The sequence below is a fragment of the Pelodiscus sinensis genome, chromosome 3 (genome assembly GCF_052426305.1).
Source record: "Pelodiscus sinensis isolate ZL-2025 chromosome 3, ASM5242630v1, whole genome shotgun sequence".
NCBI lineage: Eukaryota > Metazoa > Chordata > Testudines > Trionychidae > Pelodiscus > Pelodiscus sinensis.
Window position 1 is genome coordinate 89696501 of NC_143054.1, and position 26856 is coordinate 89723356.

At 43.2% G+C, this 26856-nt stretch overlaps 1 protein-coding gene across 1 annotated transcript in view; it reads left to right on the forward strand.

Annotated features, from left to right (window-relative positions):
- CLVS2 (clavesin 2) overlaps window positions 1-26856 on the forward strand; it is an 87405-nt gene that overhangs the window by 52051 nt on the left and 8498 nt on the right. Inside the window, exons 3-4 of the mRNA XM_075924073.2 lie at window positions 21690-21800; window positions 24165-24385. Of these exons, the coding sequence (XP_075780188.1) occupies window positions 21690-21800; window positions 24165-24385 (332 nt within the window). The remainder of the gene's footprint in view (window positions 1-21689; window positions 21801-24164; window positions 24386-26856) is intronic.

Sequence of the window (26856 nt, forward strand, 5' to 3'; positions counted from 1 at the left end):
TGCACGGTGCTTAGAGTCAAAGTTGCTGTGAGTCCGAGGACATGGAGTGAAAGATTTCATGTGCTCCCCATGCCCCCGGCCAATCAGGGTTTGAGGGGTGAGAGAGAAGCACATGAAGACTCCTTCCACCCTACCCCCATCCTGCAAAGAGTAAGGATGTTAGCTATCGGTAATTGATTAATTATTCATTTTGCATTGACTATTTGATTAATCGATAGGGCACCTCTAGGGCTGTTGCTACATGTCAAAGGCGAAAGCGCCATGTGGAGTTTGGGGTCAGCTGAGGACTTGCTGACCCTGGGCTCCGTGCAGTGCTGCTGCTGCATTTTAAAGTGGCAGGGCCGCACAGAGCCCGGCGTCAGCTGAGGAGTCCCTAGCTCAGGGGTTCCCAACCTTTTTCAGTCCCCGTACCCCCTTGGCTTTTAGTAAACCTTCCTGTACCCACTATTCAATATGAAAGGAAATACATTCTAGACTCTAGAATCCACAGCTTTTTTCACTAACACTACTACTTTTGGAATATTTCAATTAGGATAATTTAGTTATTTACCAAATATTCCCCGTGCCCCCTTGACAAGCTTCTCGTACCACCTGGGGATACGCATACCCCAGCTTGGGAACCCCTACCCTAGCTGATCTTGGACTCCACAGCACTGCCACTTTGAAATGCAGCAAGGAACCTGACGCCGGGCTCCCCCCCGTCATTTCAAAGCGGCAGCACTGCACAGAGCCTGGGGCCAGCTGGCGAATCCTCAGGTGATCTCAAGCTCCACGCTGCGCTGCCACTTTGAAATGCCATAAGGAGCTTGATGCTGGGCTCCCCAGCGTTTCAAAGCTGCAGCGTTGTACGGAACCCAGGATCAGCTGGGGAGTCCCCGCTAATCTCAGGCTCCACGCAGCACTGCTGCTTTGAAGTACCCTCTCTTCTCCTCTCTTCCCCCCGCTGCCTCTGTGACTAGGGGAGGGAAGTGACTAGTTGACTAGTTCCTCATATCCCTAGCAAGCAGTGCATGGCACTTCTAAGCGCCATGCCTTTTGCAGGGCAGGCGGAGACTTTGGGTGTTCCCCCTGCCCTCAGGCTCTGATTGGCCTGGGGCGGGGGAGCACGCGAAGTCTCCTCCCACCACTACGAGGCACCTAGAAGGAACCTAGAAGGAACCACCAGCTGTTCAGAACAGCTGGTGGTTCTCTCGGGGGAGAGGGAGACCCAATGAGGGTCTGTGGGCGGGGAAGCATGGAAGTATCTTGGCCCCCCTCTTCTGCTTGAGGCCCCACCCCTTTTGGGGCAGCCTGGGGCCACTTCAAAAATTTCTGAAGTCATTCCCGGTCAAAAATTATTGCCCACTCCTGACATACAGTCATCTCTTAAGTGGAATTCAGTGTCTGTTTTGCGGTGCATAACGACTCCTCAAGGCAGTTTGACTTAATGTGAAGCACACTGCAGCACAGTTGAGACTGCAGGAGGAGGAGGTTAGGTAGGCAAAATGTGATAATTGACACTGGAATTTGGCCAAGGCATTGAGGCTAATACCCTACATCTCATACAAAGAGTGCCATGGAATCTTTCCCTACCACAAGGGGTCAAGAACTCAATGTGACATCTGAAAGCAGGCAACTCCAGCAAGGCCAGAACCCTTTTGAGACTGATTTGAGGCTTTTATCTCTGTTGAGTCAGAAGGAAGAGTGCCACTTCCTGAACTGCCAACACCAGTATAACAGCACTAATTTTCCCAGAAAAATATTAACTTAGTTTACCTTTTTTAGTTTGTGTGTTCTGACATTTTTTTAGGAAAGCAAAGCAATCTATTTGACAATTAAGGTTTTGAACAGTCAAGATATCTTAAAACATATATAATGCTTCTAAATAATTTCTTTCATCATGAAACTGACCAAAATATAACTACACAATGTCCAGTTTCTGATCATGAGATTGTTAAAATGTTTCCTCCCTAATGCATTTATAGTTATATTTTAAACAGAAACAGCACAGGCTTTGAGACTATGTGGGGTCTTTAATTCCGAGTGGGTTATGAAATACAGCTATGCTGCCTCATAGTTCAGTTGTCTCATATCCCATTTTTCAATCTTGGTTGGGGTTCCCATGCTGAACGGTCTCTTCTCTGCACAAGGAGACTATGGTGGATCTGGTGGATCATTGGACAGAAAGTCCAGCCTGTGGAGGAGAACTGGAGATTAGCCCAATATTACGACTCCTAAGAAATGTAACTTTTTTTTGGTATTCAAATTTCATCTGAAAATCAAAACTTTCCATGGGAAAACCCAGTTTTGACCCATTCTAATTCTATGGCCACTTTTGCCTTATGCATATTGGCAGCTTCTAGTCTATGAAACTGTCTCAGCAAATAGTGATATGAAGCACCACAATGGAAGTCTTTTTAACAATGAAGCTTGCTGTAGGGATTTAAAAATTGGATTCTAGTTTGATCCCAATTGAAAGTGATTCTTCTATAAAATATCTATTTTAATAAACCTTCATCTAGTAACCCTGTAAGTGGGAGTTCTAGCTCTTGGGAGAGCCATGCAAGCTGGACAGGTCAGAGGAAAAACAGTTCACAAGTGTTCAGGTTGGGGAATCTACTGTCAGCTAACAACCTATCCTGTTTTAAAAACAGTTAGGGTGTGTCTAGACTACAGGGTTTTGTTGACAAAAGTGGACTTTTGTCAACAAAACTATACCTGCGTCTACACTACTGCTGAGTTCTATCGACGTTATGTCAACAGAACTCAGTAGTTTTATCGATGGCAGTAAACCTCATTCTACGAGGAATAACGCCTTTTGTCAACAGAGTTCTGTCGACAGAAGGCATTATTGCATCTACACCGTCCTTTGTTTCTACACTCTCATGTCGACAAAGCGGCTTGCTTTGTCGACAGAACTGGATGTAGTCTAGACGCTCTTTGTCGACAGAAGCTTTGTCGACAGTAACTGTCGACAAAGCCTCTGTCAACAAAAGCCTGCAGTCTATATGTACCCTTAGGCTGTGTCTACACTGGCATCCCTTCCGGAAAAGGGATGCTAATGAAGCACTTTGGAATAGGCAAATCCGCGGGGGATTTAAATATCCCCCGTGGCATTTGCATTAACATGGCTGCCGCTTTTTTCTGGCTTGGTGATAAGCCGGAGAAAAGCGCCAGTCTAGGCGTGATTCTCTGGAAAATAAAGCCTTTTCCGGAGGATCTCTTATTCCTACTTGAAAGTTTCTGAGTAGGAATAAGAGATCCTCCGGAAAAGGCTTTATTTTCCAGAGAATCACGTCTAGACTGGCGCTTTTCTCCGGCTTATCCCCAAGCCGGAAAAAAGTGGCAGCCATGTTAACGCAAATGCCGCGGGGGATATTTAAATCCCCTGCGGATTTTGCTATTCCGAAGTCTACATTAGCATCCCTTTTCCGGAAAGGGGTGCCAGTGTAGACACAGCCTTTATGTCTAGAAACACAACAAGGTAGCCATTCTGAGAAACAAAATGATTAAGATAGCAGGATCTTGTTTGTACATTGCGACATCTCACTATGGAATTGATTCAGAATAATCAGAAACTCATGTCCTTTTGCTAATTCTATGCCTAGCATCTCCCATCATTAAAAAAAACAAGAAATATTATTCATTTTGGACAGGAAGAGCATGGTAGGCTTATTATGCTAAAACATGCTGCATCTGTCAGCAGATTCCTCTGCATGTATAATCACTGAGGATCGTTAACAGTGCTGGATTTTAAAATGATTTGATGTACCTTTCAAATGGAAGCTACTGTAGATCAGGGAGTCTAAATAAATAATATGTGCCTTATTTCTCTGCATCCAGGTATTATCTTCCTCCTGGCTGGTGTTCTGCTGACCAGTTGCCCTTTTAATTTGGCTGTGTAGGCTGGCTTTTGTTTTTGGGTAGCTTTTTTGTTTTTGTTTTTTGTTCTGTAAGCCTGCTGTGCTCATTTCCCTTTTTATGCTGCTAACATCAAATTTGTTCAGTATGTGCACGAGCTATGTATATTAAAAGTTAAACAGCTACTCTTATACATTATTGATCTACCAGTAAAATGCTGAAATCTAGGGTGTAGATAGAACATTCTACCCTCGCATTTTATGCTGATAGTCTGATCTCTGAAATCTTTCATCTTTCATTTGAAGTAATCCATTATTTTTCTTTAAAAAAATATTCTACATAGGGTTGCCAAGTGTCCGGTTTTCAGCCAAAGAGTCCAGTTACCACTGCTGACCAGACACTAAAATTCTGGTTACCAGAGTAACCACAATCATCTCCCGACTAAGAGGGCAGAAAGATTGGCAACTGCTCAGCTGCTGACAGAGAGACTCATCAGTGACTAGAAGGGCAACCCAGTGACAACCCAGGGAAGGTGGCTATGCCTGAGGAGGGGACCAGCCCAGGGCTGGTTAAGGGGAACAGGTTCACAGGGTGCTGTGAACAGAGCAGTAGAGGAGAGGACAAACTCCAAGCAGGTCGTGGGAAGAAAGGGGGCAGTCCCACTGCCTTTGGGGTGCAGATGTTGGGAGAGTGGTCATTCAGGCTACGGCTAGACTGCGGGGGCAGTGTTTTGGGATACCAGAGGTATCCCGAAAAAACACCGCTGCATCCAAGGAATGTGTTTGCTCTTCTGCTTTTTTTTTTGCCGCATTCCTTGTTCCAAAAGAGGGTTTGTTTTCTGAAATTTGGCCCAGTCTAGACGAGCCAAATTTTGGAAAAGCCTCTTCCGACAAAAGTATCGGAAAAAGATACACAAAATGTGGAGCGTATTTCATTAATTTTTTTCTGATAGATCCTTGCAGTCTAGCCGAATCCTCAGAGAGCAGCCCTGACCTTGTCCTGCTCTCCCCACAGTGGCCACAGAGGGATCCCAGGTCAGTGCAGGGCTGTTTCTCCTGAAGGGCTGGGCCAGGTCAGGCTGCCAATCCTGGCTCTGCACACAGTGCAAGCACCATCCAGATAGGACCCTGGCTGCCTGTCCTCTCCCCCCACCCCAGCAGTACTCCTTGTTCAATCCTTGCCACAGGCTCCAGTGTTTTGCAGACAGCCTGTTGCAGCTGCAGTCAAGATAGACTGATCACTGGGGCCCCAAGAGCCCTTCATCATGGGGTATTGAAGAACCAGGCGTGGAAGCTTGTTAAACTCACCTAGGAAAGCAGGGGGACCCTGGAATCAATATTTCTATGTATGTTTTTTGGAGCCAGCCAAGGTGTGCAGGTTGCAGCTACAAACAATGGAGCAAATTCCCCAGATGGAAGCGAGCAGCCCTCTGCCCCAGCTTTGACAAGTGTTAATCTTTTCCATCCGTGTGTAGATGCTTTCCATCCATTTGCAGAATGTTTATGTTCACCGAGACATGTGTAAATGTGCACCACCATTAGAGACAAAAAACCTAGCTCTGAGTTCTCTGCTAATAAGCTGGGTGGCATTAGAATCTTTCCTGAATGGCTAACAGTTTACAGAAAATGCTATTTGGGACCATCTAAGGATGTTAAGGACTAGTCAACTATCCGATAAGCAAGTGCTTATCAGATAGTTGAGTCGACTGATGGCTTCCCTCCCACCCTTGCTGCCTTTATCAGATAAAGGCAGCAAAGGGGGGTACTTCGAAGCGGCAGCACTCCACAGCTGATCCCGGACTCAGCTGTGCAGTGCTGCCCCTTTGAAATGCTGCCACGGCATTTCAAAGTGGCAGTGCTGCGTGGAGCCCGGGGTGAGCTAGGGAGTCTCCCACTGAGCCCAGGCTCCATGAGGGCACTTCTGCTTTGAAATGCACAAGAGCCTCCACCTGCTGCGGACTCTTGTACATTTCAAATTTGGCATGCCTGCATGCTGCCCGGAGTCAGCGTGACTTCCTGTTGGTCTGGGCTGCACGTGGAGTTCTGCTTTCCTCCTTTGAAATGTACAAGAACCCCAGCGGGGGCTCTTGTACATTTCAAAGGAAGAATGCGGAAGTGCCTATTCACTAGTTGAGTAGTCGATGGAAATTCCATCATCTACTCGACTAGTAAATTACTTGATATTTAACATCCTTAGGATTATCCCTTGCTTTAGTGGTAGGGTCCAGAGGAGCTGGGGGTGAGAGCTTGGAGCTAGGACTCTTGGGTTCTCTTCCTGGCTCTGGGAGGGGAATGGGTGCTAGTGGGTTAGAGCAAGGGGCTGGGACTAAGGGCTCCCAAGCTCTATTCCTGTCTCGGAGAATCTTTCTGGCGCTTTTTTTGGGGGGTGGGAGGTGGGGAGGAGAGAGCTAGGGGTTAGAACTCCTGTTTTCTGATCCTGGATCCTAGCTCTGGGAGGGACGTGGGAGTGGTGAGTGAGAGCATGGAAGGGAGCCTGGAAGCCAGGATTCTGTTCCCAGCTCCTCCATTGACTTGTGTGACTTAAGTGAATGGCTTATGGAACACACTTCTGCCCACCTGCAGTCAACTGCTGAGGTGGGGAGAGTGTGGTGGTCTCTGGGCTGGGAGGGAGTGGAGTGAGAGGAGGATGGTGCATTGGGGGAGTGGGTGGAATAGGAGGCAGGGCCTCAGGGAGGGGATGGAGTACAGGTATCCAGTTTTCAGAAATTGGGAAGCTGGTAATGCTATTTCTACATGGTCATTATGTTGGATATTTCAGTGTAATAAGTGGAGGTGTAATGACTTTTGCTGTCTAATTTGGGTAATACAATTCATGAGTTTCAAAATTTCAACATTAGCAGGTGTTGGACAGTGTTTTCTTTTGCGTCTCTTGTTGTGATCTTGCTGCTGCGACTGCACGACTGAACCTTTTCCTTGCGTGGTGTGTTGTTTTTCCTTCTGCCGAGGTGTGAGAGTAACTTGTGATGTTACCACCTGCTTCTTCCCTCAGTGGATAAATTGAAATAGGCCATGTCTCCTCACATCAAGGCAGAGTGGCTCTGATTTGTTTAATCTTGTCAGATGGTTTCACTGATAGAGGGGGCAGCTGGTGAGAATAATTCTCTTTTCTTAGTTATGAAGGGATGGGTCCTGACTGAACAGTTAAAGGATGATAAAACTCATTCAGGATTTTGTGTTTATGATTTTAGTTACTGCAGGGAGATTTTCTCTTCTGTCAGTCTATTTTAATACTTGTGCCATTCATATAGCCTGGTTCACAAATACACATGATCCTTCTGTTATGTATGGTGTAACATTATCTCAGGATTTGGAATAACTCACTCACATAAATATTATCTATATTCTCTCCACCAAAACTATGTATGCCTACACTATGCTATGTCCACATATATATCATCTTGCATATTGAATGCAATAGCTTTCTGTGAGTTTCAACCAGTAATTATAGGGACATTTTTTTTTGAGATTGGGATCCAATTTATGTGGAAAATTGTTATACAGAAATAATAAGTACTATATTTTCCTATGATTGACTTACATGGGGTATGTCTACACTACCACCCTAGTTTGAACTAGGGTGGTAGTGTAGACATACCCATGGTGTTTGTAAACAAATTGTATATGCTGAGAATTAAGTTAGAGCTCCATTAAATGTTTAAAATTCATTCTGAAATAAATGGACTCTACATGAAATATTACTCTTCATTTTCTTTTCTTTTTTCTCCCTGTGTGCAATTTTTGGAAAAACCTGGTGGGAAGGCCCATGTTATATTGACTTGAATATTTTATAATATCCTGCATGTAAGTAGGAACATCTTATGTGTTCCTCCCTATATTAATTGTTGATTAATTGCTCTTCTCCATTTCCCACTATTTCTGTGTCTTCCTCATGTTTCTCATATCCACATTTCAATCTCTTTTCATTTTGCCATTATCTTAAACCCTTTATTTCTTTCCTTGCTATAAAGTGGAAATTAGACGAGTGACAAGATTGGTGTTTGGTAATGGGATATAGAGCCTTTCACCTCTAGATAATCAATTCAGATTTCATCCAGCTAAATTCTGGAACAATCACAGCACAAGGCCGGTGCTATCTAATGACTGTTTGGTGAATACTGTAAAATGCCTTTGATCTCAATGGACTGAGTAAGTATCCAAATCATTAAAACCATCACAACAGTTGGCCACCTTTGAGTAGCTTCAGCAGAGAGATCAAAGATTGCGTGTTCATGGGGATAAAAATATTTCATCTTCTATAGAGACAGTCCCTCCTGATCAGAATTGAGATGCAAAAGTGGTGCAATGAGAGAAGACTGAATCACATTTCATCTGTCTATACAATATGTATTTTGTAGAGTGACTTTTTGTCTTATGCAGTACCCCATGACACCTTTCATGAGTGGAAATTTCACACTATTTTTTCCAAATGCTAGAAAAATATCTTCCTATATTTATGCACAGTGCAATTTTCAATATAATATGCTTGCCTTGTTAACAAGATATTAATTACGAAAGTTCTGTGGAAAATTATCACAAGAATTTTTACAGAAGAAATCCCCCATTGGTAAATATCCTATTGGTAAATAATGTTTTTCCCATAGGAAAATTAAAAGAAATTTGTGTATGAGGCAACTTGCTTTTCCTCATTTTCCTTTCTGCTTGTCAACTTTGGTACTGTTCCTCAAGTTACAAAAGTGTGAAAAATTGTAATGGGGTTCGAGCCTCTCTGTAAGTAATGAAGTGAAATTGTGAGAAACTCACTTTTTTTAGTGAACTCTCTGAAAGTAACATTTTAAATTTCTCTTAACTGTTCCTCTCACTTCTGTAGGAAGAGAGAGAAAGCAGGCATTTTCCAACAGTTACGAATTAAAAATTTTCAAAAAAGACAAAATAAATTGACTTTTTAGTCAACATTTTTGTGTGAAAAATCATGGAAGCATAGGACTATAAGTAACTCCAAGAAGTCAAGTCAGGGAGATTTTGATAAAGAAACAACTTCAATAAGTTCTACTCACAAACTTTAGTAGGTTATTACAAAGATTAACTGTAATTTTTTACTCAAGACAAAGAGAACATAAAATGGTGTATATATAGGATGTGCCTTTAATTGTGCATATATACGTATTATTGTTCACTCTAATTATGCAAACATTTATCATCAGTGGGTTTTAGTAGTATATCACAAAATTATAATTTTTACAAGTGGCATGCTGAAATGAAAGATGGAAGGTTACTTGATGTGAAAAAAAGCAATATTCTTATTGGAGAGCTGCTATCTGTTTGCTGTTCTCATCTTATTTAATGGAAACATATTCCTATATAGCTTGTAAGATAAAATGAATGGTAAAAGGATTGCCAATAGTCAAATTGCCTCATCAGGATCTCTTCAGCTAGATGTCTACATAGAGTTGCAGATAATTAAAGACTGCCATGAATGATTTTAATTTGCCTTTAGGTAATTCCCATTTAGCTGACTGTTGTAACAAAAATACATTTTGGACTCTTTAAAATTTGATTTAGAAAATGCTCTAAAGTTCTTCATAAAACTGAAGCTAGGAATATAAGATAAAAAGGCACGTCTTCAAGTTAAAGTACATATCAGATTCTTAAAGTCTGAAATAGTTGAGGCAGCATGTTGTAGGATATTTGGATTTCTTGAGGTATCTGCATAGGAGGTTTACTATTTAATATTATTTATTTTGAATTCTGTGATTTATGACCCACCTGTCTGGACTGGAAAAGAGGTCAGGGTACCAAATAAAATATCACTGCTGCCTAAATCTTCCTAATGAAGGCTTTTTTTCTCTGGTAATTATGTTTTTTGCTTAAGTCCTGGATAGCTTTAGATGTGTAAGTGTAAACAAGATCAAGACCTTAGTGTAAATATTCAGGGACACTACAATTATCCTATAATACGTAGCGCACATTTCACTGCAGTCTATTTGAAACACCTTGTTTTTTGGATATCTGCAATGAAGATTTGTGTTTGGTAGCCTGTCTAAGGTGTCATCTACCCCTAATGTAGGCACTGATGGCTCTCAGTTCCCAGATTAGTTTATATTTTCTACTACTACTGCACTGTATTTCCAGGTGGTTGGCACCCAAGGAATTCAGTTGCAGGCTTTGAAAGACCCTTTTGTATAGTATGTAAGAAATCTGAGTCTTCCTAGGGCCCAAAAGCAAACAATTCCGCTGTGTAGGAAAGATAGAAAATATGGCAAAAGACCAGCTTGGCTTAACAAGGAGATCTTGCATGATCTCAAAATAAAAAAAGGAGTCCTATAAAAAATGGAAACTTGGACAAATAACAAAGGATGAATATAGGCAAGCAACACAGGAATGCAGGGGCAAGATTAGAAAGGCAAAGGCACAAAATGAGATCAAACTAGCTACAGGCATAAAGGGAAACAAGAAGACCTTTTATAAATACATTAGAAGCAAGAGGAAGACCAAGGACAGGGTAGGCCCACTGTTTAGTGAGGAGGGAGAAGCAGTAACAGGAAACTTGGAAATGGCGGAGATGCTCAATAACTTCTTTGTTTCGGTCTTCACCGAGAAGTCTGGAGGTGTGCCTAACGTAGTGAATACAAGCAGAGAGAGGGTAAGTTTAGAAGATAGGATACACAAAGAACAAGTTAAAAATCACTTAGGAAAGTTAGATGTCAGCAAGTTACCAGGTCCTGATGAAATGCATCCCAGGATACTCAAGGAGCTGATAGAGGAGGTATCTGAGCCTTTAGCTATGATCTTTGAAAAATCATGGAAGACAGGGGAGATTCCAGAAGACTGGAAAAGGGCAAATGTTGTGCCCATCTATAAAAAGGGGAATAAGAACAACCCAGGAAACTACAGACCGGTCAGTTTAACGTCTGTCCCAGGGAAGATAATGGAGCAGGTAATTAAGGAAATCATATGCAAACACTTGGAAGGTAATAAAGTGATAGGGAATAGCCAGCATGGGTTTGTGAAGAACAAGTCATGCCAAACCTCTTGAGGTCCCTTCCAGTCCTATGATTCTATGATTCTGTAGATAATGATGCTGATAATGGTGCTGATGCAAAGGGTGGGATTTTCAAAAACTTCTGGAGTCCTGATTTCCTTAAGCCCAAGTGATGTTCAATGTGAGAGAGGTCCTTACTATGCTTGTTGAGTATAGCAACTCATTATTATCACCAGCATTATGCTAGTGCCTACAAGACCAGTCAGAATAAGGGGCCCCATGTAATAGTACTTGTACAAACACACAGAAGATGGCAGTCCCTGCTTCCAAGAACTTACATTCAAATTTAAGGCCTGCCCTATGCTTAAGAGTTGGATTTACAGTACCTAGCTATGTTGCTTGAGTCTGGGAGAAATGTCACTTTTTGAGTGCCATAAGACACAGCTAGGTCAACAGAAGAGTTCTTTCTTCAACTTAACTACTACATCTTGCAGAGGTGGATTACCTACATTGATGGCAAAACCCTCCTTTTAGTGTCGGAAGCATCTATGTCAGGGGTAGGCAGGATCTGGTCTGCCAGGGTTTGCCCCTGGGCTGGATCTGGCCTGCCAGGGTTAGCCCCTAGCAGGCCCCCCAACTGCCATATTTACCTGCGTCTCCACAGTTACGGGGAATTCCAGCTCCTGTTGGCCATGGATCAACGTTCCCAGCCAACGAGAGCCACGATCACCCATTCCTGCAGCGATGCAGGTAAATATAGCAGCAGCGGCTCACCAGGAGCTAACCATGATGAACTGCCACCATTTTATTGCTCACTCTATGGTATGGCATTATGGAAGCATGCCTGTAGCAGTTATAGAGCAGACATACCCAAAGAGAAGATGCAAAGTGGTAACAGGTAATGGGGGATGGGGAGGAAGGGTAGAAAAAGAATTGAGTAAGAGTTGTGGGAGCATGGGATAGTATGCTTGCTGTGTGCACATGTTGATGGTGTTGAGACAATCAAAACTGAATAAGAATTAAATAAACAAATGTCAATAATCTTGAACATTAGAGGCATACAGTCAACTGAGTATGTCCAAAAGAGGAACTTCTGTCCACAGACAGTGGAAGTGTATTGATCCCAGTTATTTGTCAGTGGACCCATGCAGTATGAGTTATGGGTAGCAGTCTTTGTTTCTTCTCTGTGATCCTATGCATACAGAGATAACAAAAATATTGAAATGGAAGAGAACTGAAGACTAGAACACTGCCTGTGCAGCTAAAGAGCTCAAATCTGACTTCTCTGGTATGTGCCCAGGAGTAGAAATTGAAAGCTGCAGGTTGCTGGAAAGAAGCATGTAAAAACAGACAATGCAATTTCTGAGAGGAGAGTGGGGCTGAGAAGACCACTGTGCTGTGAGTAAATTAGGGTTCCTTGAATTTGGAACTGAAAATGCTGTAATAAGGCAATTTGTTTGGGACCATTCCCTTTAACTGTCTTGTTGACCTGAGAGAAGAGGCCAATTTAACAGTCACTAGGAGGCTAGGGATGTTAGCGACTAGTTGAATAGTCGACTATCCGATAAGCAAATGCTTATCGGATAGTCGAGTAGCAACTTGACTAGTCGCTTTCCTCCCTCCCTTGCTTCCTCTATCAGAACGAGGCAGCAAGTGGAGGGGAGCAGAAGCTGGTGCTAGGGCCGGTTCCCCCTCAGCACCATCTCCGTGGGGGCAGGGGAGGCAAAGGCACAGCAAGGAAACGGTGCGAGCGGGGACTGTTTCAGTCCCTGCTCATGCCATTCCTACTGCTGGCACTTCTGCTTTTGGAAAGTACAAGAGCCTGTCAGGCTCTTATATATTTCAAAAGCAGAAGTGCCACTGGGAGCAGGGGGCAAGCAAGGCCTAAAGCAGTTCCTGCTTCCCCTGTGTTCTCTGTGGCACCCCCCTCCTTGCTGACTCGATGAGAGGCAGCAAGGGGGGGGGGGGAAGGTGGACAGGAGCTGGAGGGAAAAAACTGGTTAAAAGCCAGTTCCCTTCAGTCCCGTCTCCGGGATGTTGCCTGCCCCTCCCCACTACCTCTGTTCGGGGTGGAGGGGTGGGCGGGGAATAGGGAATGCTGCTGTGAAGCAGCCGCTGTCCACAGGAGTCCCAGTGGGGAGCTGGGACCCACTGTGGACAGGGGCTGTTGCCACCAAGCAGCCCGTGTTCATGACAGCCAGGGCTCTCTGTCACAAACAAGGGCTACTGGACTCAGTGCGAGCCAGGACCAAGCATTCCTGGCTAGCACTGATCACTGTGCCCCTGCATTTTAAATGTAAAATGCTGAGCTGCGGTGTGAGTGGCTGCGAAGCTGGCACACGTCAGGACTGCTCATTCCCGGCTGGAGTCGGATCCTGGAGCTACCCCCACTGCGGCTCTACACAGCAGCGCTTGTTGACTAATCGTATAGTCGATAGAAATGGTACTGACTATACAATTAGCCAGTTAATCGCATTTTAACATCCTTATAGCAGACAACCTTACATATAAACATACAGGGCTCTACCTTTTATCTGACTGCAAACTATTAGCCAGCATCTGTAAGCCTTGGCTATTTAGGATTGTAAACAATACTAATTAGCTGTACCTCTCTTCATATATAGAATGACTGTATTTAGAACTGATTATCAGATGTATACTTATCTTGCTCTATTCCACACAGTCAGTAATGTTTCTCAGTGGTTAGTAAAAAAAGTCACACAAACAAATAAATCTAATTAGTTATCTATGTTGCAAAGAAAGGAAGAGATTAAGTACACTCTTTTTAACCATTCAGTTATGCTCCATCGGCTGCCTAATCACTTCTCCAGTCAAGTGCATAGCTTGCTTTGTGGCTCTTTCTAGATACATGTTTCTTCTCGGCTTTTGACATGGGATTTCTTTTTCAGAAATCCATGCAGAATGCGATTACTGGGCTACAGGCTGCTCTGCCATGAAGTGTTATAGGGGCACTTGCAATTGCCACCGTGCCTGTGACTTAATCTGGAGAAAACACAGGAATAATTGATTTGGAAGAAATTATTACCTGCTGATTTGTAGGATGGCCAAGCCTGATGCATCCCTGGTGTAAAAATTAGTTCTTCTTTTAGTGATTGCATGCACTGTCATCAGAAGGTTTCACTCTTACCAGTACCCATCAAGTTGGTTCTGCAGTGGCATCTTCATGGCAGTGTATTTAGGTCCCCTACCGACCTGCTGCCTGCTCGTTTCCTTCTTACTCCAAGTGATGGTCATTGGGGCAGCTTTTCTCTTGCTTTAGAAAGTGTTTTCCTAGTGGTTTTTTCCCCTGTTCATAGTTGTTAAATCATTATTATACCAGTTTGTTAGTAAGTTTGCATTGGGGGTTCTCCCCCACTAATTTTTCTCATCTCCGGGACATGCCATGGCCCCAGGGTTTCAAGCTGTGTGATAGATATGATAAGCCTGTGGCTAAGGTACTTGTCTGAAGTGCCTCGGAAAGGGACATTTGCAAGACAAGTATAACATTTGCAGAGGCTCCAAGCCCAGAACCAAAAGAGAGAGACTATTGCCTTAAGCTCCTTTTAATGGAGTTCATTCTCCAGCCTCTGCTGGCCCAAGAGCTGGCACCAGCAGCCTCAGTGCAAATCTCATTGGCTTTGGTGTGGTACACCTTGGCACTGAAGAAAGACAGCACTGTCACTGCTCCCCTGTGTGGAGGGTTGGCTCACTATCTCTGGTGCCGCACAAGAAGTAAGAGGCAGAACGGGATTGTTTCCTCGCCAAGAAGAGTAGATAGAACACCAGTTTGGTGCATCCCACATCAGAACACCAGAAAGCTGGGCCATGGGTCTCAACGCGGTTGAGTCTGGCCTTGAGGGGAGGTCTGTCGAGTCTGCTGTCAGTGCCCCAGTCAGGGAAGTGTTGAAGGTGGACCTGCACCTTTCCTCCACACCAAATACTTTAGCGGATCTCTGGGACTTAATTGCCATGGTGGCACAATCCCCAGCTGCTGCGCCATTGCCGACACTGTGTGCGCCACTACCTATCTAGCACCAGGATAAGTTCACCATGATGTGGCACCATTCCCTACCACCAAATGGTTCAGACCCAAGGCCTCCTCCATCTAGTGCAATGTCACAGCTGCAATATCAGTCACAGCGGGGGCAGATACCTCTGAGCATGTCATCAGGGAATTGGAGAGGCAGGAAGACCCTGTCCCACCTCAAGCCTCATCTTCTTCCTCACCAGATGAGGCAGAAGTGAACACTACTACATCCCTCTTGGCAGTGAGCATGAAAGCCCACTTGGACCTTCTTAGAGGGTAGCCCAGAACCTCAACATGCCAACTGAGGAGATTGTGGAGGACTCACACCCCATAATCTACATACGTATCCTGGAGGTGGCACAGCCACTTATAAAAATCATCCAGAACACCACAAAGGTACTCTGGCAGTCCCCTACCTCTATACTTCTAACTGCCAGGGGTGTGGAGAGGTGTTACTTTGTCCCACACTGAAAATGGTGCATAGCTACCTTTCCGTTTAGGATTTCTCAGCCCATTACCTAACTATTCTCTTAAGTATCAAACCAAAAATATTTCATAAACTTCATGGTGTGTGGGGTGTGTGTGTGTGTGCCATCATCCTAGTATGAATGGCTGAATTTGTTTTGTGGTGTAAATGGAAGGGGGAGGAACTTAACAGAAATAGATCCCATGGGCTCGTTTGTCTCTTCCATATCTACTGCATAAGGTAAATATTTGATCCTCTGAAATGTCCTGGAGGCTAATGGGAACAGTATAGGGACCATAAGTAGTAGTTCCTACTCTTCTTTGCTCCATTCCATCCTATGTACCCCAACCCCCACATCACACATCTGTTTTGTCTGAAGACTTCTTCATTAGCTCTAAGGATGTTCACTTGCATAGAGTACATACTGCTCTGTGCATCTATGCTGGAATGGCAAACTGGATTGACGGAGTACAATTTCTTGTGGATTTACAGAACTATCTGCAAATACTGGTTCAAATGTCACCAAACAATTTTTCCTTCCAAAATATTTCCACTGTGTACAAAAGATGGAAAGTATGGCACCTTGGCTTAGCCAGAAGAACTTACATAATCTAAAAATTGAAAAGGAATCATATAGAGTGAAAATTAGGTAAAATTACAAAGAATGAATATAAGCAAATAACACAAGTATGTAGGGACAAGATTAGAAAGCTGGGGGCAGAAAACAAGCTGGCTACGTCTACACTGGCCCCTTTTCCGGAAGGGGCATGTTAATTTCACCTATCGTAGTAGGGAAATCCGCGGGGGATTTAAATATCCCCCGCGGCATTTAAATAAAAATGTCCGCCGCTTTTTTCCGGCTTTTAAAAAAGAGCGTCTACACTGGCCCCGATCCTCCGGAAAAAGTGCCCTTTTCCGGAGGCTCTTATTCCTACTTCAAAGGAATAAGAGCCTCCGGAAAAGGGCACTTTTTCCGGAGGATCGGGGCCAGTGTAGACGCTCTTTTCCGGCTTTTTTAAAAGCCGGAAAAAAGCGGCGGACATTTTTATTTAAATGCCGCGGGGGATATTTAAATCCCCCGCGGATTTCCCTACTACGATAGGTGAAATTAACATGCCCCTTCCGGAAAAGGGGCCAGTGTAGACGAGCCCGCTCAGTCTAGTTAGAGACTGAGGGTATGTCTACACTACCCTCCTAGTTCGAACTAGGAGGGTAATGTAGGCATACCGCACTTGCAAATGAAGCCCGGGATTTGAATTTCCCGGGCTTCATTTGCATAAACTGGGTGCCACCATTTTAAAATCCCTGCTCTTTCGAACCCCGTGCCGCGCGGCTACACGTGGCACGAACTAGGTAGTTCGGACTAGGCTTCCTAGTCCGAACTACCATTACTCCTCGTGGAATGAGGAGTAACGGTAGTTCGGACTAGGAAGCCTAGTCCGAACTACCTAGTTCGTGCCGCGTGGGGTTCGAAAGAGCAGGGATTTAAAAATGACGGCGCCCAGTTTATGCAAATGAAGACCGGGAAATTCAAATCCCGGGCTTCATTTGCAAGTGCGGTATGCCTACATTACCCCGCTAGTTCGAACTAGCGGGGTAGTGTAGACATACCCATAAAGAGTAACAAGAAAACAAAAACAATAAAAAAAAGAACAAGTTAAAAATCACCTAGAAAAGTTAGATGCCTGCAAGTCATCAGGGCCTGATGAAATGCATCCTAGAATACTCAAGGAACTGATAGAGGAGGTATCTGAGCCTCTAGCTATCATCTTTGGAAAATCATGGGGGACAGGAGAGATTCCAGAAGACTGGAAAATGGCAAATATAGTGCCCATTTATAAAAAGGGAAATAAGAACAATCCAGGAAACTACAGACCAGTTAGTTTAACTTCTGTGCCAGGGAAGATAATGGAGCAAGTAATTAAGGAAATCATCTGTAAACACTTGGAAGGAGGCAAGGTGATAGGGAACAGCCAGCATGGATTTGTAAAGAATAAATCACGTCAGACCAAACTGATCGCTTTCTTTGATAGGATAACTAGTCTTGTGGATAAGGGAGAAGCAGTGGATGTGGCATACTTAGACTTTAGTAAGGCGTTTGATATGGTCTTGCATGATATTCTTATCAATAAACTAGGCAAATGCAACTTAGAAGGGGCTACTATAAGGTGGGTGCATAACTGGCTGGTTAACCGTACTCAGAGAGTAGTTATTAATGGTTCACAATCCTGCTGAAAAGGTATAACAAGTGGGGTTCCACAGGGGTCTGTTTTGGGACCAGCTCTGTTTAATATCTTCATCAACGATTTAGTTATTGGCATAGAAAGTACGCTTATTAAGTTTGCAGATGATAGCAAGCTGGGAGGGGTTGCGACTAATCTGAAGGATAGGGTCATAATTCAAAATGATCTGGAGAAATGGTCTGAGGTAAACAGGATGAAGTTTAATAAAGACAAATGCAAAGTGCTCCACTTAGGAAGGAACAATCAGTTTCACACATACAGAATGGGAAACGACTGTCTGGGAAGGAGTATGACAGAAAGGGATCTGGGGTTATAGTGGACCACAAGCTGAATATGAGTCATCAGAGTGATGCTATTGCAAAAAAAGCACTCAAGCAACTGCTGACCTAATGCCCTGTCTGAACCGGTTCTGGGTGGCCTCATATGCAAGATAGCATCCAATCAATGTGGATGCTATCTTTCGAAAAAGCAGATTGCTTTTTTGTTGCATTTTTGCTGTGTAGACTCTCTCTTTCAAAAAAAGTTTTTCTGGATGATCTCTTCCGGAAGAAGCTTGCAATCTAGAAGTATCCAGGGTATTTAGACACTGGAATAAATTGCCAAAGGAGGTTGTGGAATCTCCATCACTGGAGATATTTAAGAGCAGGTTAGACAGACACTTATCAGGGATGGTCTAGACAGTACTAGGTGATGCCGTGAGGGCAGGAGACTGGATTGGATAACCTCTTGAGGTCCCTTTTAGTTTTAGTATTCTACGATTCTAGTTGCTCTGATATGTAAATAACTTGCTATCTTTTAACCATCATAATGTATTTTTTCAGCATGGAGATTTATTTTATTGACAAGGTGCAAGGTGAATTAAGGATCCAAGTTCTTACTCATTCTGCTTGATGTTTGCAAGATGTGTAATGACCTCTTTGTGGCACAGTCTTTCCAAACACTTATGACAGTTATTTCAGATTTTGCTGTGGAGTTGTGATTATTGTATGTGCACATTTGACTTCTGAATGTTGAAAGACTGGTTCCAAAGGTGCAAATAGCACCTTCTTTTCTTGTTAATGAAGCAAGGCTTGGGTAGCATATAAAGCTTTTGAAGAAAAAATATTCTTAGACATGAAAGCAAACAGAAAGGGGGATAAAATACAACATGTAATTATCAAAGATAGATCTTACTAAACTAAATGGATATCTTTATAATTGACTTTTTTAAGACAAGGGAAATGTACTAGATTTAATCTATTTGGACGTTAGTAATGGCTCAGACATAGTATTATACAGGAAATTATTTGTTAGTATTGGAATTGAAAGCGGGGTTAGTGAATGGTGTTGAAAGGAGAACTTTTAATATAAAGTTCACTAGTGTATTTTCATTAATGATCTTGGGACAAAAAGTAGGAGTGTGCTGAAGACAAAATTGGGAGGTAGCAATATAGAGGAGGGTCAACATATCTAAGAAGAAATGGATGACCTTGAGGACAGAAGTAATAGAAATGGAATGAACAGTACAAAGTGCAAAGCCACGTATATAGGGGCTAACGGGTATTTTTTGATAGAAGCTGTGATTCATCAGTTGAATATGAGTGAGGAGGAGAGAGGCCTGAGTGTATGGATGGATCACAGGATGACTATGAGCCACTAATATAAGATGGCTGTGAACAACGTAAATATAGACCTAGGACTGTATCAGGCAAAGTATTTACAGTGGGGAGAGGGAAGTATTAATGCCACTGGACAAAAACAATGCCAAGACTTACTCTGGAATACTGTGTACAATTCTGTTTACCATGTTAAAGAAAGATGATTCAAACGGGAACAGATGCAGAGAAGAGCTACTAGGGTGATCAGGGGTACAGAGAATATAATTTTTGAGAGGAAACTAAAAACTTGGCTTGTTTAGCCTAGCAAAAAAGTTGGCTGAAATATGGTTCTTCTCTATAAATAAATACATCGGGTAAAATCCCAGGGAAGAAAATAATTATTTAGTTGGCACAAGAACAAATGCATATAAATTGGCTGTAAACATATTCAAGCTGGAAATTTCTAAGCATCAGAGAAGTGAGGTTTAGGAACATCCAACCACTAGAAGTAATGGGGGGCACAAAACCAACTTATTTTAAAATGGTGTTTAATAAATGTATGCACGAGTCCTTCCTTTGATTTCACTTGTTGCAGTAAGATAGTTCCTTTTTTCCTTTTGCTTGGTGGAATGAGGACAATCATGGGACACAGTTGTACCAAGATACAAAATATCTCAGGACAGAAGAGAGGCTGGTAGGGGAGTGGCACTATATGTGAAAGAAAATGAAGGATCAGATAAAGTAAAGCCCTAAATCGAACTACCTGTTATTCCTCCTGCAAGGAGGTTTAACAGGTAGTTTGATTTAGGGGCTTTAATTCGAAATACCAGGTCCCTGCTGTGTGTAGATGCGGGCAGTTAGTCCGGATTTGTAAATTTCAAAAAATGGTGACCGGCCGGGAAGATGCAAATCAAGTGCGGGATATTTAAATCCCAGGCTCGATTTGCAACTTCAAATGCCTATATTGGCCTACCTCGTTCGAACTAGGGGGCTAGTGTAGACATACCCTCAGAGCTCTACTGTCTTTGCCTTCTGGGGATCTGAGAACTTCTGGCAAACACGGGCATTTCTCCACAAGACAAATAAATGTTGAAGTAATTAAATATAGTAAGAACTCAAGTGAATACCATTATACAACTCATCAGTGTATCTAAATATCATCCCGTTTAAAGAAGCATGTGTGGTACTCATCCTGCAATGTTATATAACATGGGTATCTGTGAAAATGGGGAGCATTTAAAATTATTGCATATTTAAACCTCTTGTTGTCTTGCACGTATGCCTAATGCAAAGGGTCTAGCCTAGATATAAAAGAACAGCAGACTATTTGAGTCGCTGGGTATATGCACACATACAGACATGATGAATTTGGTGGCAGTATTCCAGAAAAGGGATAGTGAAATCACTTGTCACTTCAAGCTTTCTTCCTGGCTGTTAAAGAAGGGTGTCTGTTCCTTGCTATCAACTTTCAAAAATAAAATGCATGCTTGGTCATACAATATTATTGCAGTTTTTGATCCTGAGAACAAAAATGAGAATATGAAAATAACCATACAAATGAGTATTCCACCTCTTGGCAAAGCAGCCAAAACCAATTTAGAATGAAGCTTGCTCCATAAATGTCAGCTCACAGCCTTTGAATATGTTTATGAGAACAAGGCTCATAAATATTTTATGATCATGTTTAATGCAATTTAATTATGGAAACTGTAAACAATATTGTATATGTTTTGACTTCCAGGTTAGGTTTACATCTGATTTTTAAGGTAGGAACACTTTTTTGTGCAAAAACTTGCGGAGCGTCCACACTATAAGTGCATTCTTGTACAAGAAAAAGTACAGTAAATCGTAAGAACACAGGGCTTTTTGCACAAGAGTTATTCCTCTTTCTATGAGGACTAAGCCTTTTTACGCAAGCGCTCTTGCACAAAAAGGCATATATGGATGAGTAACAGGGCTTTCTTGCACAAGAAACCCCTATGGCTAAAATGGCCATCAGAGTTTTCTTGCACAAGAGAGCACACTGCCATGGATGCTCTTGCGCAAAAGCACATCTCTAGCACAAAAGCACTTGTCAATGTGGATTGGCTCTTGAACAAGAACTCTTGCGCAAAAAGTTCTTGCGTAAGAAGCCTGCAGTGTAGATGTAGCCTTCTAGTTATAATACTGGCAGAGATAGGAATGTGGCACACTAGTATTAAAGAGTGAATGAAATTGAATGGATATAATCAGGGACAGCATGCTGTATAGGTGGCTTCTGGGCAGATCATAAATGTGAAAAGTCTACATAGGGGCTGTTTATAGAATCATAGGAATGTAGGCTGAAAGGGACATCAAGAGATCAGCTCAGTGCTGTGAAGTCTTTTGTAATCATTCTGTCAGGAATTTGTCCAGAAGTATTGCTACTCTGCAATGGAATGTTGGAACAGCACTGAATGAGCACCATTTTGGAAAAAAAATTTAAGGTTAAGCAAATGAATGCATTTTAACAGAAGAAAATTGAGTTGATGCACACCATATATCTTTTCCAAAGAATTTACTTTACTCATGATGGTTTTTTTTTTAATGTTTTCTAGGATAGTTTTCCAGCTCGGTTTGGAGGAATTCATTTTGTCAATCAACCATGGTATATCCATGCCCTCTACACAGTTATCCGACCCTTTTTAAAGGAGAAGACACGAAAAAGGGTATTCTGTTTGTTTTTTGTATTGTTAAACAATGATAGTCTGTAGATGTATCATAGGTTATGTCTACACTGCAGAGCTTTTCCGGGATACCAGAGGTTATCCTGGAAAAGCTCTATCACATCCAAGGAACACATCTGCTTTTTCAAAAACCTCATTCTATGAGGAAGAAGAGATGTTTCGAAAGAGGGCTTTTTCTGACATTTGGCCCTGTGTAGATGGGCCAAATGTTGGAAAAGCCTCTTTCGGAAGAAAAGCGGAAAAAGATACGCAAATTGCACTTTTCAATTTGCGTATCTTTTTCCGACTTTTCTTTGTAGTGAAGACATAGCCATAGTGTACTGAAAATAGATGTGCTCAAAATCTCCAGTGGGTGTTTGTGTCACTCATTTCAATATGATTTTAAAGATTTCTGTTATGAAGAATGTCTCCCCTGCCACAAAAATATACATGTCTTTATCCTTTTAGACTCCAGTTCAGCAAAGCACTTAAACCTATTTTATTTTAAGAATGTGAGTCCCAGTGGGTTGAGTGATAGACAGGTAAATATTTTAACCAGTGCTCTTTCATAAGAAATGAGCACATAATGATTTTTAAAATTACTTCAGGGTTTTTTTTTAATATATATATATATAGTGCCTTATTCTTCTCTGGGGTAACCACATTGACCAAGAATGGCTGGTCTTCCTTTTGACAAAGTTGCCTTCTATACTTTCTCCCTATTTATCAGAATCAAATCTAGAATAGCCTTCTGGCCCAGTGAGGTTTTTTTTAACCTTCTTCAATAAAAGTTTCCAGTGCATTCTGAGAATTTGTGAATAACTGTGTGCTCTCAGAAGAGTTGAAGTTCCTCATCACTATCAAATCCTGTGCTTTGAATGTAATTTTTAGGGGGTTTGTTTGTTATTGAAAAACTTTCATCTGCGTCTTCTGGGTTTGATGGTCTATGGCACTGGTTCTCTGCCAGGGATCCATGGGCCCCAGCAGATTTTAGGGGGTCAGTCAAAATAAACTGGGCTTCATCCCTAAGTAGGAGGGCTTAGGAAGAAAGCATTACCTCCACCTTCTGACTCACCTTGGCAAGCCCTCTGCCTGTCTGGATTGGAGGTACACAACCAAAATGTGCAGAGTTGGTACAGATCTCTTCCCCTATCACATCAGAAGAGATTGCTTCACAGCTGTTGACTCCATGAGCAGGCAGCAGCTCTCCAAGGAGACACACCATCTCTGTGCCCTGCCACCTCAGCATTTGTGACCCACAGGTCCCCCTTGAACCACCTCTGGTTGGGGAGGGATTGGGATACAGGAGAGGATTTGAGGTCTGGAAGGGAGTTTGGGTGATGGAGGCAGTCGTGACCTGCCTTAGGGGACTAGGGTGAAGGGTTTGGGTTGTGACCTGGGGCAAGAGGGGGTTGTGACTTGGGGCAGGAGACCGGGGTCCAAGAGAGGGTGCAGGGGTATGGGTTGTGACCTGGGGCAGGGGATTGGGATGCAGGATCTGGGAGGGTATATGAGTACAGGAGGGGGACAGAGGGTTTGGATTATGTGGAGTGGGGGACAGAAGTTTGGGGTATCAGAGGCTGTCTCCAGCTGGGAGACCTACCTGGTATAGGTCTATGTGGTTTTTGAACAGCTACAAGCCGGGGGAGGGGGAAGGGTGTTTCCCAAGCTGCCTGTTGACAACAGGCAGCTTCTATTGATCGGAAACTGGCCAATGGGATTGTGCTGGGGTGGGAGCAGAGCATGAAGCTTTTCCTTCCCTCTCCCCCCACCCGGCTCACAGCTGTTCAAACAGAACCCCGCAATGGCTGCATTTCTCAGCAGCGTGCGGCGGGCAGGCAGAGAATCTGCCTGAGGCTCCCCACTGCATCCGCATGCTGGATCTGGCAGCTTGGTGGACCGGATCTGGCCCACGGAGGGTATTTTGCTCAGGTCTGGGTTTGGGGGTGTTTAGTTAAAGAAGGGCTGAGAATCACTGTCCTCGGTCACTTTGTTTCTGAGAGAACTCAGTGACTGTTTAAAGGCTAGTTGGTAAAAGCCAATATTCATTTCTTATGGAATTATCAAACTTAAAAAAATATAGATTGGATAGTGTCTTGTAATGTGTTGAATATTTATCTTCTTAGGCACTTGATCTTGTAAACTCTTTAGGTGGAACTGTTCATATGCTTAAAGTGATTCCCTTGTGTATTTGTAGGCTCATAGACACAACATGATGGCTCAAGGCAGGGATTCTATCTGCCTCCATTGGAACATCTCTTAGCCCAGTAGGGCCCCAGTATAAATATTTATTACCAGTTATAATAATGATATTATTTTGGGGTGTGTAGATTTGTGACGTTTTTGGTTTTATCCTCACATGAACAGATATTTCTGCATGGTAATAACCTCAACAGCCTGCATCAGCTAATTCATCCTGAGATCTTACCTTCTGAGTTCGGAGGGATGCTGCCACCCTATGACATGGGCACATGGGCGAGAACTCTGCTAGACCATGAGTATGATGATGACAGTGAGTACAATGTGGACTCCTACAGCACTCCTGCAAAAGACCTAGAAAAGGATCTCTCTCCCAAATCCATGAAGAGGTATGTTAAATCAGCTTTCGAGGCATCCCAGCACTTTTGTGGTGTTAATACTTCCTTAATTCCCTATAGTAGTTGCTCTTGATGCCATAGCTAATTTCTCCAAATGATTTATAACCTGGGAAACCATTTTAAAAATGTCTGCGAAGCTGATTTTTATAACAGTAATCATAACCAGTGGGACTGTGAGCCTATTATAATTTCTTCAATAGTACTCGGCACAGCATGGACAAGAAATGAAGGTCCCTCATCAAGTTGCTTACAAGAGATTAGCCTACATGTGGACCAAGTAGTGGGAGAAAGAGAGGGTACGTCTACACTGCATCCCTAGTTCGAACTAGGGATGCAAATGGAGACAATCGAAGTAGTTAATGAAGCGGGGATTTAAATATCCCGTGCTCCATTAACATGATCTCGCCGGTGCGCTAGTTCGAATCACAGCTGATTCGAACCAGGAAGTGCGCGCCGGGACGCGTTAGTTCGGACTAAAGCCCTTAGTCCGAACTAATGTTACTCCAAAAATGAGGAGTAACATTAGTTCGGACTAAGGGCTTTAGTCCGAACTAACGCGTCCCGGCGCGCACTTCCTGGTTCGAATCAGCTGTGATTCGAACTAGCGCGCCGGCGAGATCATGTTAATGGAGCGCGGGATATTTAAATCCCCGCTTCATTAACTACTTCGATTGTCTCCATTTGCATCCCTAGTTCGAACTAGGGATGCAGTGTAGACGTACCCAGAGAGAACAGAACCTAACAAATATCTTGGTATGCTGAGATTTCTTTGTATAGTTAGTATAATTATCTTGCCGTCATATAGCATGAGGACAGGATGTGCTAGTTATTGGTGAAAGGCTAACTGGAACAAGTATAGTTTTTAGGAAGGCGAGCAAGATGTTTTGGTACACTAGAGGAGTGATGCTGTTTCAGGCTTGGAAGATAGTATGAGAAAAAGGTGCAAGACTGCAGATGGAATGATAGGAAGGCAGAGTTGTCAGCGTGCAGGGCATAGGTAGATAGAAGTAGCAGGCAATGAGAGCAGAAATATAAACAGGGAAGAACAATGTTGAGCCTTGAAAGTGAGGATAATGGGGCAAATCTACTCTGTGACGCTAATTCAAATTCAGACCTGAAGATCCAATTCAAAGAGATTGAGTTTGGCACAGAAGGAGAAAGGAAGGCAGTGGAGGAACTAGAGCAGAGGGAAGCATTTTCAGAGTTGTGGGCAAGGAAGATCATTTTGACTGAAGGTCTCTCTGCGTTGGAGAGGGGCTAGATGAGAGCAGTAAAAGTAGAGAGTAGTATTTAATGGATGAGGCTGTTAAGATTAACCATTGAAGGCTGGAGCAGCTTCCTACCTGCTGCATGCAGAGGCCTGCTCTAGCCTTGTGGGGCCTACTGCAGGCAAGGTCTGCTCCAGCTGTTCTGGAGCAGACAACCCAGCAGTAGGCAGAGGAAGGGTGCTCCAGCCAGCTTGGAGTGACTCCCCCACACCCACCCTCCCCTTTAATTGGTTAACTGGTTCAACACTATGTTTAACTGGTTAACCAATTAAACAGGATTTTACATCCCTAGAAAGCTCTACGGCTTCAGTGCATTAAATATAGTGTGTTAAAATGGCATTGAGGCTAAGATAGACAGTGACAGGAGTAAGGAAAAATCAGAGTTAAGGCTGATGTTATCACCTTGACTGACTTGTTTTGCTGAGGTTTACATTGGTATGGTATCGAACAGCACACATGACTGATTTGTTTTGCCTTGACTGCATTCATTGTGGTATGCAGCAGCACACACTGCTTTCTGACATCTGTTGTAAAAAGAGAGCAAACAAAGAGTGGAGTGACAGCCGACTGAATTTCTAGGCTTTTGTATGTGTGTCAGAGCAACTGTTTTCTTCTTTAACTTCTTTTGGTATCTCAGTAATTATTGGACCCACAAGATAAACTTCCTCAAATCCAGTCCTATCAAGAATGTTATTATTCTGTCATTCAGCTTGCTTCCATATATCTTCTTTAAATCCATAGTGTATACTTCAGAAATGCCTCAAAGCTCATCTAAGTCTTCCGGGATTGGGTGAACCAAATGTGAAAAGCAGGATGATCTCTTATTTAAGGGTACAGTACTCCGAAACCTGAGTTGTAGTCTCAGCTAAACTTCCTGTGCCTGTCTCTCATTTGTACTAAAGCTCCTGTGCGACTCAACTTTGGAGTGCTTCAGTCTCTAAAATGGGGGTTAACAACACCAATCTATTTCATAGGGTGGGAGGAGATAGAAGATTTTTTCAAAATACAGTAAACTTCTGATAATCCGGCACCTTTAGGACCCAGGGGGAGCCGGATTATCAGATTTGCCGGACTATCGGAAGGGGGGGCTATGAGGGGCCTGGGGTGGGGCAGGATGCCACCCCAGCCCCTCATAGCCCCCCCTTCCGATAGTCTGGCTGCTGGTCAGTTTCAGCAGCGGCTGAATCGGGGACG